Source organism: Notolepis coatsorum, assembly GCF_963971535.1.
Source record: "Notolepis coatsorum genome assembly, chromosome: 2".
Taxonomy (NCBI): domain Eukaryota; kingdom Metazoa; phylum Chordata; class Actinopteri; order Aulopiformes; family Paralepididae; genus Notolepis; species Notolepis coatsorum.
In genome coordinates this window covers 107,681,445-107,698,332 of record NC_140166.1, presented here as the reverse complement: position 1 = coordinate 107,698,332, position 16,888 = coordinate 107,681,445, and the positions used below count along the sequence as shown (strand labels likewise).

The window sequence follows — 16,888 nt, the reverse complement described above, 5'->3', positions numbered from 1 at the left end:
TGCCATGGTCTTCACTGAATAGATTTAAATCAAAGGTTAAAGGTTACCACAGTCGGCTGACCTGTATGAATGGGAGTGTTGTACTGTGTGATAGACACTTGTTATCTCAGCTGCAGTGACCTTGTCCGTCTGGCTATCATTGTTTGGTTTAAAAAGAAACGTATCCATAGATCTGGATGTTTCTTTTTGGTGAGCCACTTTCAAGTGAGACTCACGTCCACTGTGGCGCTTCAAGTTGTATTCTCCTCCATGCGCAATTGAAAACGAACTATGACACAAAACACAGAAAGCCTGCTGCGGATTGCCTGCCATCTGCCTCACCCAGTCATGTGTCGTTTGCCAGTCTTGGTTGTAACTGCAGGTCCGTTTCTTTTTACTGCTTTCCATCTTGAACTAGTTCGCTTGTAATGTTGTTGTGTTTTTTTTGACCAATCAGATTTGCGATATGAGGTAGCGTCACGACTCAGTCTCAGTCACGTCACAAGCAGGCAAGCAGCACGCTAAAGTACTATAACCAATCAGAGCAATGTGTGTGGACAAGAGGCGGGTTGCTACGTTTACTGTCTGTAGGGAGGGGCTTTTAGACGCATGTTTTTTTTGGCTTCGAAAAGAGGGACATCCTCTCAATATGAGGGACGCGGGACATTTGGTCAAATGGTGGGTGACAGTACAACCAAAAGGGGGACACCTGGTCACCCTAGTGTGGGTGTGTGTTTTGGTGAACATTGGACTGCAAACAGAAAATGCATCACAGTTAGACAGTAGCTACTGTTAGCTGCCCTTCCGGATTAGCTTTGAGCTAACTATCTTTCCCGACCCATGTATTCATTCCATTCTAAACATAACGTTAGTTTACAAAACATGACCTGTCTATATAACGTTGAGGAACAAATTATAACGTGTGTGGGTGTGTGTTTTGGTGAACATTGGACTGCAAACAGAAAATGCATCACAGTTAGACAGTAGCTACTGTTAGCTGCCCTTCCGGATTAGCTTTGAGCTAACTATCTTTCCCGACCCATGTATTCATTCCATTCTAAACATAACGTTAGTTTACAAAACATGACCCGTCTATATAACGTTGAGGAACAAATTATATAGACGGGTAATGTTTTGAACAACTAACGTTACGTTTAGAATGGAATGCATCGGCAAAGATCGTTAGCTCAAAGCTATTCCGGCCAGTTTATCAACTTCCTGTCATTTAGAAATATGATTTTATAGTGAAAATCATTACCAAAACGTCCGGAAAAACCTCACGGGAGCATTATAGACTGTCATACAAATGTACAAATGCTATAAGGTGGCAAGAAATGCACTATAAACAATACTTTGCGGCGTCGTTTCTTGCGCTAGCTTCTGTTAGCCATCATTAGCCTCAAGAAACGACGCCGCAAAGTATTGTTTATAGTGCATTTCTTGCCACCTTATAGCATTTGTACATTTGTAAAAACCCTGCTGACAAATGTTTGCTTTTGGTTGCCTTGGGTTAAATTAATGATATACCATAGATTGCCAGCGCTATTTGTCTATGGAGAAAGTCCCCTTCTTTGCAGGGCTATAACTTTTTAAATTCTATTGCTACATTGCCATTATTAGGGCCCATTCAAAGTCCTGTATGTATTGTTCATTGTGTAGCAACGTTAAACTTTTTCATTCACATATTCATAGTAAAGTATGGTCTAATGTATAAGTATGTTTTCATCTCTTTCTGCAGCTTTCTCCAGAACGTGATATATAGCCCCAAATGCATTATATTGATGATGAAATACAGTTTGATGGCAATCAGCGCGATATAAAAAATTCCAACTAGACGTACTTCTAGAAGTTACTACACGTCATCTGATGTTGACCGGATGGGCGAGGGGGCGTTTATAATTCCGTGGGCAGCGTTATACCAATCATCTAATGTGGGTCAAATGTTGATAATAGCAGTTAGTATCTAAGACGGTAACGTTACACGCTAAAACTCACCCCAGTCTCCGCGCGCCGTTGGGCGATCATCGTCGATTAGAAATTTTATCATTATGGGATATATTTTTACCCGGTCCATCTCCAGCTTGTATAATGGTATATACGTCCAAATCATGTTGTTTATCGAGTTATTGCCAATCGATCACCGTGTAGCGTGACGAGCCAGAGTCCCATGAACCATAGCGAGCGCCCGGAAGTACTACGGTCGTCATGACAACCTCTATTCAATATCCTGTGTGGCGATTGCGCCGATCGGCCACCAGATGGCGCTCCTGAACCGCCAGAGAGCTCAGTGGGTCCTGCTGGTGGATCTCAGGCCAGCGGAGGGGGAATATGAATCCGATCGCAGATTTTTGAAATATTGATATAAGGACGCTGTACAGCGTCCCCCGGCAACTTTAGCATGGCCAGCAAAGACGTGAAAAGACGTGTCCCAGCAGTCAAAGTGTTAAATACATTCTATACTATAATAATACAAACGTTTCATTGCCTCTCTGTGACGACAAAGTTGTTTAAATAAGGGGAGAAAAATAGCTAAAACCAATGTATTTGGATGGGACAGGAAGTACCATTGGCAACCGGAAGTCAGCCGGAAGTGCCTACTTTCAGGTTGTGCAAGTGGAGAATGGCCAGTCCGGAGGGTTTGTGTCTCCATTACATTTCTTGTAAACTCTCCGGTTGCCAGGCAACCTTTCAAAATGCACACCACCAACACAACCTAAAGTTTAAACCATGATGATACAACAGTCAACATGTCTGGTCATGTTATGAAAGGTGGCTGTCCAGCCAGGTTCTAAAGACAATGGAGACACTCACTGTGTGCCAGACAGGCTACAGCACGGCTAAACCCTGGCTAGTGGAGATAAGGCAATAATAGACTCTCTGACGACTTCTCTTTAGACAGACTTGGGGCGGGGCTAGGGGGTGGCTACTTGGGCTCAAACCCCGAATGTTTTCTGAAAATCCCAGAATATATAAAAAAAAAAAAAAAAAATGATGATGATGATGATGATTTCTTTTATTTTTATTTTTATTTTTTGACAATTCATCATTGTTACATGAAAATATGTTTGCACCAGATTTAGCAGAAGCTCATTTCCATCTGTGGTCTATCCAGCTGCTAACTGTATTTGAGTGAGTTAAGTCTTGGTGTTATGGTAGACTCAGACCTAAGCTTTAAATCACAATCAACAAGTTGATAAAAACATAATTCTTCCACCTTAGAAACATAGCTAAAGTACGGCCATTTATAAATCAAAAGGACGCTGAAAACCAGATCCATGCCTTTATCTCAAGCCAACTAGACCAGGGGTTCCCAAACTTTTCAGGCCGGGACCCAGAAAATAAGGCGTCAGAGAGCTGCGGCCCAATGCACATCGTCAGGCTTTTTTTTCTTTTTTTTTGCCAGCCAAATATCACTTCAATCCTATTAAGTTAGTTCAAGTTAGTTATTCATTTATATGTGCTATTTATGAGAGGGCTAACTTGTTGCAAAATAATAATGATAATAATAATAACCTCATTAAAATACTATTGTTGCTTCGGTTGTTTTCAGCGTTTTATGTGCATAATCTGTTATTTAGTTTGAAATGTTCGTTGAAATAAGTAGATTTTTCGTTTTTGTTTATTTATTAAGTTAATATAAAACCATATAGTCACATTTTAGAATACAATAGAATAGAATTTTAGAATACAACTAGAAACACTGTCCTGGCCTGCTTCTAAGTTCAGTGGCCTGACAATTTTTTTATTTTTTATTTTTTTAAATCATCTCGCGGCCCTCCCGTGGCTGCTCGCGGCCCACCTTTGGGTCGCGACCCCGACTTTGGGAACCACTGATCTAGACTACTGTAATGCACTCCTTATGCCTCCCGAAGAAATACGATGATAACTATTTTATTGCAATGCACTATTGCATTATTTTATTCTATTTTACTAACTATTTTATTGCACTGCACTATTTTACTTTGTATCAGTGATAATCAAACCGTAAACAAAGACGCATATTAACACTTTCAAGGTGGTGGTATAAGTAAAAAATGGTGGTGTCGAAGTAAAAAAAATCCGTGCCCGCTCTCGCGGGCACCTATCTGGGCTAAGCCCCGGATCTCCTACAATCCTAAATCCGCCCCTGTGTACCACGCTTGAGTTAAATAAACTCCTACTGTGTCTATTACAACATAATCCCAGATGCGATTTAGACAGACTCCAGGCTGTTTTAGGTGGACAGAACCATTGGTTACTTACTGGGGGTGTAGTTTGTAGAGGGTTCCGTCCACCCCCACTGTGATGTCCAGATGGTCCAGTCCACGGTTCTCTCTGATCTTGTCGACCACGGCTGCCATTCCTGCTCCACAGAGCTGACCCGCACGATGAGACACCACCCCACACACCTGGTATCAAAATACAATACTTTATTAATATGAGATTATTTAAAATACAATAACTTTATTAATATGACATTACTTAACGGTAGGTTATGTAGATAACCTAGTTATATTAGTATTGGCTGAGCGTTCCGCTCTGAGCCTTATGAGATATACTATCTCCTATGATACCTAATGTATCTCCCACGAACAAAAAATACATGCACCACACCTGTATGGGGCTCCGCCCCCATGGTGGCACCGCCCATATAGCAGTGACTCTGGTCACCACACATCCTTCCTCACCAAAAAACCCGTCCCAGGAAAAGATTCCTCAAGAGGGAACTCAGGGCCGCGCAGAGCGGAACGCTCAGCCAATACTAATATAACTAGGTTATCTACATAACCTACCGTTATATGCCGTATTTGCTATCGCGTTCCGCTCTGAGCCTTATGAGATATGGGGAAGAGCGGACGCGAAGCCCGACAAATGTACCCCCTGAGGACCCGTAAGCCCACATCAAGGGGTGCGGGGAGCCCTGTCACCCCATCCTCCCTAACGAAGGGGAGGCGCAGTCAACTCCACCTGAAATGCGAACAAGAGGGAAACTAGAACCCCTTGAACACACCGTACAGGCGGAACCACGTGTGACTCAACACACTGTGGCCCATACCCATACACTCCTGCTACCCGACCAAAGGACGGGAAGCAGGAAAGGCCACAGACCCCAGAACCGCCTGGGAGACAAAACCCCCGGTCATGTCCATGAGGTAAAACCTTACAAAGGGGCCCGGGGAGGACCATGAAGCTGCAGCACAGATGTCCTCCACCGAGGCCCCACCCAGGAGAGCGGCAGAGGCAGCCACCCCACGAGTGGAGTGCGCCCTGATGCCCCCAGGGGGATCCTGCCCAGCCAACGTGTAGCAGAGGGTAAAACCCTCGCACAACCAATGGGACAGGCGCTGCCCCGACAGTGCCTTACCAGCACGAGCCCCACCGTAACAGACAAAAAGCTGGTCGGTAACCCTGAAATCCTGAGTACGGCTGAGGTAAATCCCCAAGCACGGACTGGACATGACAGGTGAAGGCCCGCATCTAACTCACTAGTGTGAGGAGGAGGACGAAACGCCTGAACCACAATATCCCGGGAGCGGAAGGAACTCCGGATATTCTTAGGCACGAAAGCAGGATTAGGTCGCAGAGTGACACCGCAATCGGTCCGAAAAGACAGGCACTCTGGACGTACCGAGAGAGCACAGAGCTCACCTACGCGTTTAGCGGAAGTGACAGCCAGAAGGAACGCGGTCTTGAAGGACAGCTGTCCCAACGGCGCCTGCTCGAGCGGCTCAAACGGGGCCAAGGACAACCGACCGAGGACCAATTGAAGATCCCAAGTCGGAGCCAAGGAGCGTTGCACCGGCTTAACGCGTCGAGCGCCAAGCAGGAAACGCTTCACAAGAGGGTGGCTGAACAAGACATCCCCTCAAACCCCTCATGATAGGAGGATATAGCTGCTGCATATACCCTCACCTCGAAGCCGACAGTCTATCAAGGAGAGACTGGAGGTAACTAAGGACAGCATCCAGTGGGCAGGAGACTGAGTCCCGGCCCCCCGCCTTACACCACACTTGGAACATACGTCATCTGCCCGCGTAAGCGCGACAGTGGAGGGAGCATGCGCATTCCAGATGGTAACACCATCAGGATCAAGAACCTGCGCCCCTCAACGTACCCGTCCCAACAACTGACCTAACAGATGTATGGGGAAGAATCCCTGGCGGCACGGCATCGGTCCCAGACCTGCCTGGCCATGTCCAGACGTAATCCTCACCCGTCAGGATGAGGGCCGCCCCGCGACAGTACACCTGCACCCACATTCTCCCTGCCGGGGATGTGGGGAGCCCTCAGGCCGCGCAGATGGAGGACTCCCATAGCCAGCCGCCCGCCGCCTGGTGCAGACAGGGGGAGCGTACTCCTCCCTGTCTGTCGATACACGACACTGACATCGTATCGTCCGTCCTGATCAACACCATTTGTGGACCAGAAGGACTGCTTTCAACACCAACACATTGAACGTAGCGCAGACCGGGCAGCATGGTTTGCCAGCTGCCCCCTACTGCGTTGGCCCGATGCATCACCAGCGAGGGAGGCGTCGGTGAAAACGCGACGTGAGACAGCGCCGTAACCGTCCTAGGACGGAACCTCCCGAGCGTGTTGACAACACGCTCTGAGATGGATGCCCATAGCCCTCCAACCGTTGACTGGGAAGAGGAATACTCTACATCCAGTCTACAGCAACCCCAGGCTGGTAGAGACCTGCCTGGTACGAGACCTGACCTTGACCGCGAAGGACCAGAACGTCATCAGGGCAGAACACTCCGTAACCCCGGACGACGCAGAGGCCCCAGTGCGGCCTCCACGCACTTGTTGAAGATGCGGGGAGCCAGAGAAAACCGAACGGCAGCCTCTGGTACTCATACGCTAACCCTGCAAAGGAAGCGTAGGTAAGCCCTAGGATGGAAGATCGGGGATGCGCATACGCATCCTACAGGTCTATGGAGGAGAACCAGACCCCCACCTGACAGTGTTCAACAGGTAGGAGACGATCCAAAAAATGCTGAACCTTCCCATGGGACAGGTCCAGCCTGGGTATTACACCCCTCCCTCCCGACTTCTCGGGCAGAGAACACCGGGAGGAGAACGCCACGACGATGGCTTGCTTCGTCCACAGAGATTGGATCTCGTTGACCAGAGCTGTCACAGCTGGAGACCCCGACAATAGGGTCTGTACCAAACCTGAAAACGGGTGGGGTTGTGTAAACACAAGTCCCCGCCTCAGCGTTCTCTCCATCCACCTCGACATATGATACTGCCGTAGTCATATGTGACGACACTCCCAACGCACCCGCCGTCACGTGGCGCAGGTCCGCTAGGAACTGTAGATAGTTGGCCCGGTCCCCCCGCTGTGCGTAGCCAAATCTGGAACCGTGCGAGGAGCGCGTTCCGTGTCGGAACACCTGACCCTGACACCACCCACGAGGCAATCGCACCCAAGGGGGAACCCCGACAGAAAGGGCCGGTCTGATACGGGGGGCTTCCGATGAAAAAAGCCCCCCCACTGAACACCCCTCCAGAACATGCTGAAGGAGTTGTTCTGCAGCCGGACATGCAAAGTGTAAGGCCCCCATGGGTTCCTACACACCGTAGCCCTGCAGTGATATTACTACCACCCCAAATCATGTGAGCTGCGACCACTTGCCAATATTTCAGGAGTGGGAGGCACCAACATGATACCAGGCCTGGCGAAGGCGAGGCCGGGGAAGCCCGCACTGTGTGCCTCAAAAGGTTTCGAGCCCCCCTGCTGACAACACTTAAGTTGACAGACGTAACACCAGGCTCAACCAACACAGATCAAGGTGTGGGAGCCGCTTGACAGCACAACATTCTCACGGACAGACCCAGGCTCAGCCATAAACTGGGTGTCAGCCCCTGTCCCCATGAGAAGCGAAAAGGGGGGCCGCCCGCGCATCAACGAAGGCACGCGGCCCGCAGCCAAAGGAAACAATCAGAGCCCACTTCTTCCGCTGGTGTTGGGGAAGGGAGCGATCGGAGAGCGGGCTGCTCGCGGCAGGACGGTGACGGCTTGTTTGTTCAAGCCGAACCCATCCTACATGGCCGATCCCTCGGCCGCCAAGGCTGTCGGCCTTGTGGACACCTGTCGAATCGACGCCCAGGATACCTCTGGCGGGGGAAAAACATGGCCGCCTGTCGAGGGCCCCGTCATCGCCGCTGACGAGGCCGTGCTCTCTCTTCTTCTGGCTGCGCGGTGTGAGGCGGTGTAGGGCCTAGGACAATACCGCCCGCGCTCCAGCAGAAGACCAAAATCCCCTGCGGAGAGGGGAACCCTGAGCGGTTATAGCTTGCGGCTGGGTCAAAGCTAATAACGTCAACAACCTCGCGCGATGTGTCGACGTCGGCTGGCCCTCAAGGCCCCTCCACCAGACACCATTTTTCGAATAGAAAAAAACAGCAATTCGAACACAGTTCTAATCGTTGCCAATTCCATACCGTGGCGGTACAAGCCTTAACAGCCCACCAGCCACTCGCCAGGCCGACCCACCCATGGTGTCGGCCGGGCGGGGCATTGTTTCAATATATCAAAAACAAAGGACTGATGTTAACACGGAGCACCAGTGGTGATTGCAAACAGCACCCTCCACTGTGGTGTGCACCATGAAAGGGTTAAATGAATAAAAGAGCTAAACCACAAAATACTGTAGAATGAGCAAACCCATACACACAAAGTTTAGGGGAGACGGACCAGTCCCGCCTTCATTCAAAATATTCACAACAGGACACCAGCCCTAGTTTAGCCCATTTACCAAAAAAGTGAAACAAAGCCCCCCCCCCGCACTACTCCCCCAGTATACCGATTGACCGTCAGTATGAATGGTTGAGAGGAGAGAAAACTGTAGCAAGACAGACCTTCTCATAGCAGAGTGACAAAACGAAACAATAGCCCCCTACACAGGGCCGCCCCAGGAGGTGGGGGGCCTCGCGTCTAAAAACGCACAGGGCCTCACATTTCTCCCAGGCGGCCCTGCCCTTATACTACTGCAGCCTAGCGCCAGGCGATGTGGGACCCAAGACAACAATTGCCTGTGCACAGACACGCAACATGTTTACCATGTCGGCTGGACCCATAGCCCCACTACCCGACGCCAACCCAGATGGGAACACCGTTCAACAAACCCCGCCGGAACACAAGGTAAAATACCTGGCTAGGCAACCTAGCCACGGCCTACCCTGTTCTCAACCCATTTACCCGAAAAAGGTAAATAGGACTCAAAAAAAAAAAAAAAAAAAAAACCACAACAGCTACCGACTGACCTTCATTGATGAACCGGGCAAGAGGAGGGAGAGTGACAACATCTCACGGCGAAGACATTAAAACAGCATAGCAATTAGCAGTAGTAATAGCATGCGGCATTAGCGATAGCATGTAGCATAGCATTAGATGTTTTAGCAGCACGCCCAAGACAGCTTGGAAACCGTTCCCTGCAGAGAACGTTCACCAAACCATCCTGCCCCCGGCGCCAACACACAACATGGTTGTGTTAACAAAACAAACCAGCATTACTAACACTAATACCCATGCCTAAAGACACAGGGCCTACCTGAGTACAAGCTGGCCCGACAGCTAGCCCGTCTTGTACAGCTGAACCTCGATGTGCTGTCATCAAACGAGGAACATCAACACAGGCCCGTCGTGTCGCCGAAAACATGCGTCGAAGATGCCAGGGGCCAGCAACCTCCGGTAAGCTTCCAACATTATGACTCTGATCTTTTCATCCTACTAGTTATCGTACGGTGCACGCATCCAAGTACGCTGGGACGAAAATAGAGGAAGGATGTGTGGTGACCAGAGTCACTGCTATATGGGCGGTGCCACCATGGGGGCGGAGCCCCATACAGGTGTGGTGCATGTATTTTTTGTTCGTGGGAGATACATTAGGTATCATAGGAGATAGTATATCTCATAAGACTCAGAGCGGAACGCGATAGCAAATACGGCATATAACAACACACACCTGGTATTAAAGTACAATAACTTTTTTAATATGTGATTAAAATACAATAACTTGATTAATATGTGGTTTATATTGGGGGGGGGTGATTATTGCAACAATTAGTGTACAATACAAGATGGGAACAGAGGCTCACTGCTAAAAAAGCTAGACAGTGTGTACCATGCTTCTCTGCGCTTCATCACTAGTGCCAAAGGCTTACTCACCATTGTGTGCTTAATCAAATGGTGGGATGGACCTCTCTGTATGTACGGAGGAAATCACACATGTATGATTTTATATATATAAATAAGGCCGTCCTAGGGAAGCCTCCCCTATATAGGCGAGTCAATCTATGAAAAAAAAGCACTTAACCCAAAAAAGATTTATACAAAAGGTTTTTCGATGGATTCCGATAGTAAATACTATGTACAGTAAATACTATGTACAGATACCGAGATGGCACACCATGTACCTGTTTATTGCACTGTTGTTTTTATTGGATTCTATTATATGTTGTACCACTGTATTTTTATTGGATTCTATTATATGTTGTACCACTGTATTGCACATCGTCGCGGGCAAGACCAGCCGCATTTCATTGTATACCTGTATGCCGTGACAATTAAAACTCTTGACTTGACTTGACTTGACTATTGGGCGTGGTAAATAACATACTAAAAGTCGACCAAAATCGACCCCCCCGAAAGCCGCCATTTCCAAGATGGCGTCCCAGATGGCGGTGGAGATATTAAAATGGCTATATCTCAAATTGAGAATATGGTGATTCTGGTACCTCTGGGCATGTTCACTAACATACTAAAAATCTAGGAAAATACACCTTCCAGAAAGGCTTAATTTTCAAGATGGCTTCCAAAATGGCGGCAGACCAAGCTTAAAATGGCTATATATCTCAATAGAAAAAAATATATAACTATGATTTTTCACTTGATTCTGGTACCTCTAGACATGCTTGTGAACATACTAAAAATCTAGGAAAATACACCTCCCGGAAAGGCATCATTTTCAAGATGGCGTCCAAACTGGCGCCCAGGAGCTTAAAATGACTATACAAATACAAATAGCTTACTAAAAAAGGTGTTTGCACTCTCCAGCTCTCAAGCTAGCATAGTTGAAGCCTTCTTTTTGACCATTATAGTTGTTATAGTTAGAGGTGTTTGCACTCTCCAGCTCCCAAACTACCATCGTTGAAGCCTTCTTTTTCTGAATCAGTTTCTTTCTTTCTTTTCTGACCTAGTCCTGTGTTTGGGCATGCCTGGGCGTGTCTGACCTGGCAGTGTTATTTAAGCCCCAGTTTCATTCTAGTCTTTGACAGAGGTGTTTGCACTCTCAGCTCTCAAGCTAGCATAGTTGAAGCCTTCTTTTTGACCATTATAGTTGTTACAAAGGGTCAGATTAAACCGAATATATATATTTATTACTTGAGATCCCTTGTATAATATTTGTATATCGTTTGATATCCCTTGTATATTCTTTGTATATATACACGGAATATCCCTTCACCTAGGTACAAACCAGACCATAATATTCGTTCTCCTATTGGACAGCGACCCCTAGGCGCCAACGGCCATACCCCCAATGGCAAGTTCAAAGACACCGCCAAGGCATGTCTCAACATGTCCAGGTTTGCGCAGTAATACGAGACAGAACTGAGGTTGGCACTAGATTATTCACCTTACGTATAAATACGTCGCAGGTGGATACAGCAGTAGTCTTATCCCAAAGTTAAAGCCTTCACCACGAGTCAACGACCAAGTGAAGTGAGCAACTTTGCGTCTAAATAGAGCACTTATAACATGTGCGAATAGGATAGTAAAAGTGTCAGAGTTTAGTGAAATAACGTCAAGTTCGACCTAGTTAAGTGTGAAGGATAGTGCACAGGAGAATCTACACCGGCGAATGCAGAGCCTTTGGTACCGTGGCTGCTGGAGCAGAGAACCGTCTACCCCACTATAGTGTGGGATCTACCCAGTGAGGAGCATCCATCGAGCCCGCCTCTAGGACCAGAGGCTGGCTAGCTTTCATCCATGCTGTCGGGCATACTGGATTATAGCTGCTGCTTTGTCTGCCGATCAAGGGAGTACAGTACCGACTCCCGTAGCTGGAGCTTATTTATTCCTCGTTGACCCAGACTTTGCTCCCGAACATTCCTCTACCCTGCCGGCTTACAACTGGAGGGAACCCCCTAGTGTCTCCAGCTGACTACGAGTGTGCCTTATGTAATTACTATGCTACAGGTGGCGTTAGTTATACCCATCTTACTATTCTCATGGATTTACGCTCTTGACCTACTTTAAGTGTTCTTCGCCTTACAAGCGCAAGTATAATTCTCAATCTGTAACCTACCGTTGCTGCTCTAATAATAATAAATACCTCTAACTAGAACTTTCTTTGTCATTGCCGTATTCTTGTGTGGGTGTTCATCAGATATATCTATGTACTGTATGGCCAGTAATTAAAGTACATAACTAAGTAGTGGTTTAATAATACCATACTCTCAATACAGTCAGGGAATTGTACCCCTCAGTTACAATAGTTGTTATAGTTAGAGGTGTTTGCACTCTCCAGCTCCCAAACTACCATAGTTGAAGCCTTCTTTTTCTGAATCAGTTTCTTTCTTTCTTTTCTGACCTAGTCCTGTGTTTGGGCATGCCTGGGCGTGTCTGACCAGGCAGTGTTATTTAAGCCCCAGTTTCATTCTAGTCTTTGACAGAGGTGTTTGCACTCTCAGCTCTCAAGCTAGCATAGTTGAAGCCTTCTTTTTGACCATTATAGTTGTTATAGTTAGAGGTGTTTGCACTCTCCAGCTCCCAAACTACCATAGTTGAAGCCTTCTTTTTCTGAATCAGTTTCTTTCTTTCTTTTCTGACCTAGTCCTGTGTTTGGGCATGCCTGGGCGTGTCTGGCCTGGCAGTGTTATTTAAGCCCCAGTTTCATCCTAGTCTTTGCCAGAGGTGTTTGCACTCTCCAGCTCTCAAGCTAGCATAGTTGAATCTTTCTTTTTGACCATTATCTGATTTCTAAAGTGATGAGTGAATTCAGTGCCCAGATCTGTCCCATTTGTAAATTGGAAGATGGAAGTGATTTTGTTGAGATTCGTCAGAAAGGTGCTGATGGGATCAATAAAGCTAGTGTTAAAAGAGGTGACACTGTTCATGTGACTGCTGGCATGAAAGTACATTCAGAATGCCGCGAAATGTACATACATAGCCGAGATATTGATTTACATTTACAGAGGAAACAGAGCGGTGAATCAAGTACCACTAATAAAAGGACTAGTACTAGGCAGTCTGAAGCTCTATTCAATAGCCAAACTGATTGCCTTTTCTGCGGCACAAATGTTCATGAAGGACGTGCCGACTACAGTTACGTGAAAACAGACAACTTTGCAAAGTCTATATTGCAAAGCTGTGATAAACGAAATGATGAGTGGTCATTCAAAGTCAAAGGTAGAATTGAATACTATAATAGTGATCTACATGCTGCAGACTGTGTGTATCATAATGCTTGTAGCACACATTTCCGGTGTGACCGTGATGTTCCCATGGAATTTCAGCCTGATTGTAATCCAAAGCGGAGAAAGTCTGGAAGGCCAAAGAATGAGGACCAAGAACAAGCCTTCTCAAAAATGTGTGCTTACTTTGAAACGAATGATGATGGACAGCTGACCGTTTCTGCACTTAGGTGTAAAATGCAAGAGTATTTGTCTAAGGCCGATTCCATCCCATATAGTAATCAATACCTAAAAACATTGCTGATGCAACGATATGCAAATAGCATATTTATTGCAGAAGGAGATGGCTTGGATTGTATTGTTACAATAAGAGAGAAAACATCAGACATACTCAGATCCTACTATAACAACACAAAACAAAACAGTGATGAAGAGTCTGAGAAGAGACACTTACTTGAAACAGCTGCAAAACTCATAAAAAGTGACATAATGACTAAAGTTCCACCTGTTAATGAGTACCCGACTACAGAGACACTAAAACTACAGAATGCCCTTGATTATATTCCACAATCACTCCACATTGTGTTAAAAGCTTTGTTTGTCGGTAAAGAGACAGAGCAGAAAATTGCTAGTATTGGCCACGCAATCATACAGGCAGTCCGACCACGAGCTGTCCTTGCCCCTTTGCAAATTGGCCTAGCAGTGCAAATGCACCACTTAAACCGGTCTCGGTTCATTGTAGATATGCTGAATAAGATGGGATTCTGCTCTTCCTATTCTGAACTGCAGAGGTTTGAAATGAATGCTGCAAATTGTACTGCACCAAACATGCTTGGTAAGGATATTGATGTGTTGAACACGACCATCTTATTTGCTGCAGACAATGTAGATCAAAATATTCTAACAATTGATGGGAAAGGGACATTTCATGGGATGGGCATGATAGCTGCCTTGACACCAGGACAGAAGACAGACCAAAGGATTCCGAGGTTCAGAATTAATGAACTGAATCTTGTGCAGAGGTAAAAAGTTGCCAAACACTTTTGCAGAGACACCACATTTAAAGAACTTCCAAGACTCGCAGAATGTAACAAGATGGTTGATCTGCTTTGGGAGTTATCGTTCAATTTCAAACAGCCTGCACCTGGTTGGCAGGGGATGATGCACATTATTCATAAGGGAGATGAACATCCAGGGCAGTCTTCAGTGAGATACTTACCAATGATAGACATGTACTCCGGAGACAAAACATGCATTCTGTCAACACTGGAGTTCATTTGTGGTCTGGCATCCAAACACCACCTTGCCCCAGTAGTTACATTTGACCAACCCCTATATTGGAAAGCAGCAGTGGCGAATCCTTGTGGAAGCCAACGGAAGCCATGCCTCCCTATAAATTTCATATCAAATTATGAAATATGAAATATGAAAAAAAAAAAAAAAATTAAAATATATATTTTTTTTATATAGTTTACATTCATTTTCATCTGTGCATCTGTGTTTTTTTTTTTTTTTTTTTTTAAATGTCTCCCTCTTCTCCTTCTCACTCCCTCTAACACACTGTCAGACTGTGCTCACTACTGCAGCTAGTATAGGAGAGAAGCAGTGGGTAGGTCTCTTTCTCCAGGCTTCCAGCATTATAGAGTGAGTCCAAACTCCAAATCCGATCCTAGCCAATCAGATTCGAGCTGACTGCCACTGGGCCACACCCTAAAAGTTTAAAACGGAGCTGGGAGGAAGACGTTCAGCATAATATTCCACCTGGAGGCGGGGCAGGTGCCATATTTTCCCCTCTGCACTCTGAACATTGTATTAACCCGTAACTGTTCCCACGGGCCGAATATTGCCCCGATCCTCGCGAGATTAAATCCACGGGGACCTCTCGGCGTGCCGAAGCTTTTCCTAAATCACTTCCATCATCGAAAACGAGGGGAAAAGGTCGGCTCGCGACCCTGAAAATGTCGCGTGATTTTAAAAACGCTGTATTAAGTGAGCCTATTATGGGATCCACGCGAGCTTTCTATCGTGGAAACATCTGGGCGTCCCGCAACTTTTACTGATTCACATGTAGCCCCTAAAATGCTTAGAAAAGGAAAACAGAAAGCGTGGAATAAACTCGCCGAAACGGAAAAGTGTCCCACGGGCGCGCCGTGATTCCGATCCGCGTGAAAATATTCACGGCCATAGAGGAGACCGTGGGACACCTTTTTGCAACCGAATATGTGTCTCGAATTTGCTCCCACGCGGCGCGCAAAATCGCGCAAGGAAAAATCGGACCAAAAATTAACCAATGCTCCAGCAGTATTAATGACCCTGATGTAAACAAGACAAACGTCTTTCTCTGGTCTGCATCCCCTTATACAATTGTGTGTGAATGAATGAATGAATGAAAACTTTATTAACAGATTGCAGAATGGGTACAGTACAGTACAGCTCAATACATACAATTGTTAAGGGGATGCAGACCAGAGAAAGACTTTCGTCTTGTTTACATCAGGGTCCCCCATTTTCAATTCATCGTAAATGTGTATTGAGCCGTACTGTATTGTACCCATTCTGCAATCTGTTAAATAAATAAAAATAACGTTTGACTGGCCGCCGAGCCATACTGTAGTGTACATGGTGACTGCTTGACTTAAAAAAAATAATAAAAAATATTAATAAAAATATTGAATAATTTTTTTTTTTATAATATTTTTTTGGCTTCCCCTGTTATTTTACCCACGCGACGCCACTGGAAAGCAGCAGAGATAATCCTAGATTCACCACAGTGCAGTCACCTCAAGTCCTTTGTCCTGCTCCTAGGAGGATTTCACACATTTATAAATTTGCTAGGAGCAATTGGTACACTGATGGACGGTACAGGACTTAAGGACATTCTAGGGGTAGTCTATGGGGAGAACTCAGTAGCCCATATGATGACAGGCAAATCAGTTCAGAGAGCATTCCGTGGCCATCTTCTGGTTGACAAATGTCTTAACCGCATGATAATATCAGAAATGGTAGATGATAGTCATGAATTTGCAACAATGGTTGAACAGTACTAAAGCCAGTTTTCTAGGTTGAATATAATATAACCAATTTTAATTTTAGCCAAAATAAGCTACAGGCAGCCATTTTGATGATGCAAATGATGCATTCCTAGCAGATATATTTAGCTAGATATTTTGCTCGTTATTAATGTATAGAGGTGCCAGAATCAGTTTATAAATCCTTTAGAAATGTTTTCCCATTTGAGATACAGGCATTCTAAGCTCCCAGTCGTCATTTTGGACACCATTTTGAAAATTAAGCCTCTTCGGAAGGTGTATTTCCCTAAAACTTTAGTATGTTCCTGTATGTCTAGGGGTACTTGGGGTACCAGAATCAAATGACAAAATCATTTATATAATTTTTCTATTGACATATATATAGCCATTTTAAGCTTGGCCAGCCGCAATTTTGGACGCCATCTTGAAAATGAAGCCTTTCTGGAAGGTGTATTTTCCTAGATTTTTAGTATGTT

The 16,888-nt window shown here is 45.8% G+C and overlaps 1 protein-coding gene across 1 annotated transcript in view; it reads right to left on the bottom strand.

Annotated features, from left to right (window-relative positions):
* The window catches only part of LOC311223483 (hexokinase-1-like), a gene marked incomplete at its 5' end in the record, with an annotated part of 122,586 nt that overhangs the window by 10,085 nt on the left and 95,613 nt on the right, over positions 1–16,888 (bottom strand). Inside the window, one exon of the mRNA XM_084308268.1 lies at positions 4,222–4,367. Within this exon, the coding sequence (XP_084164394.1) occupies positions 4,222–4,367 (146 nt within the window). The remainder of the gene's footprint in view (positions 1–4,221; positions 4,368–16,888) is intronic.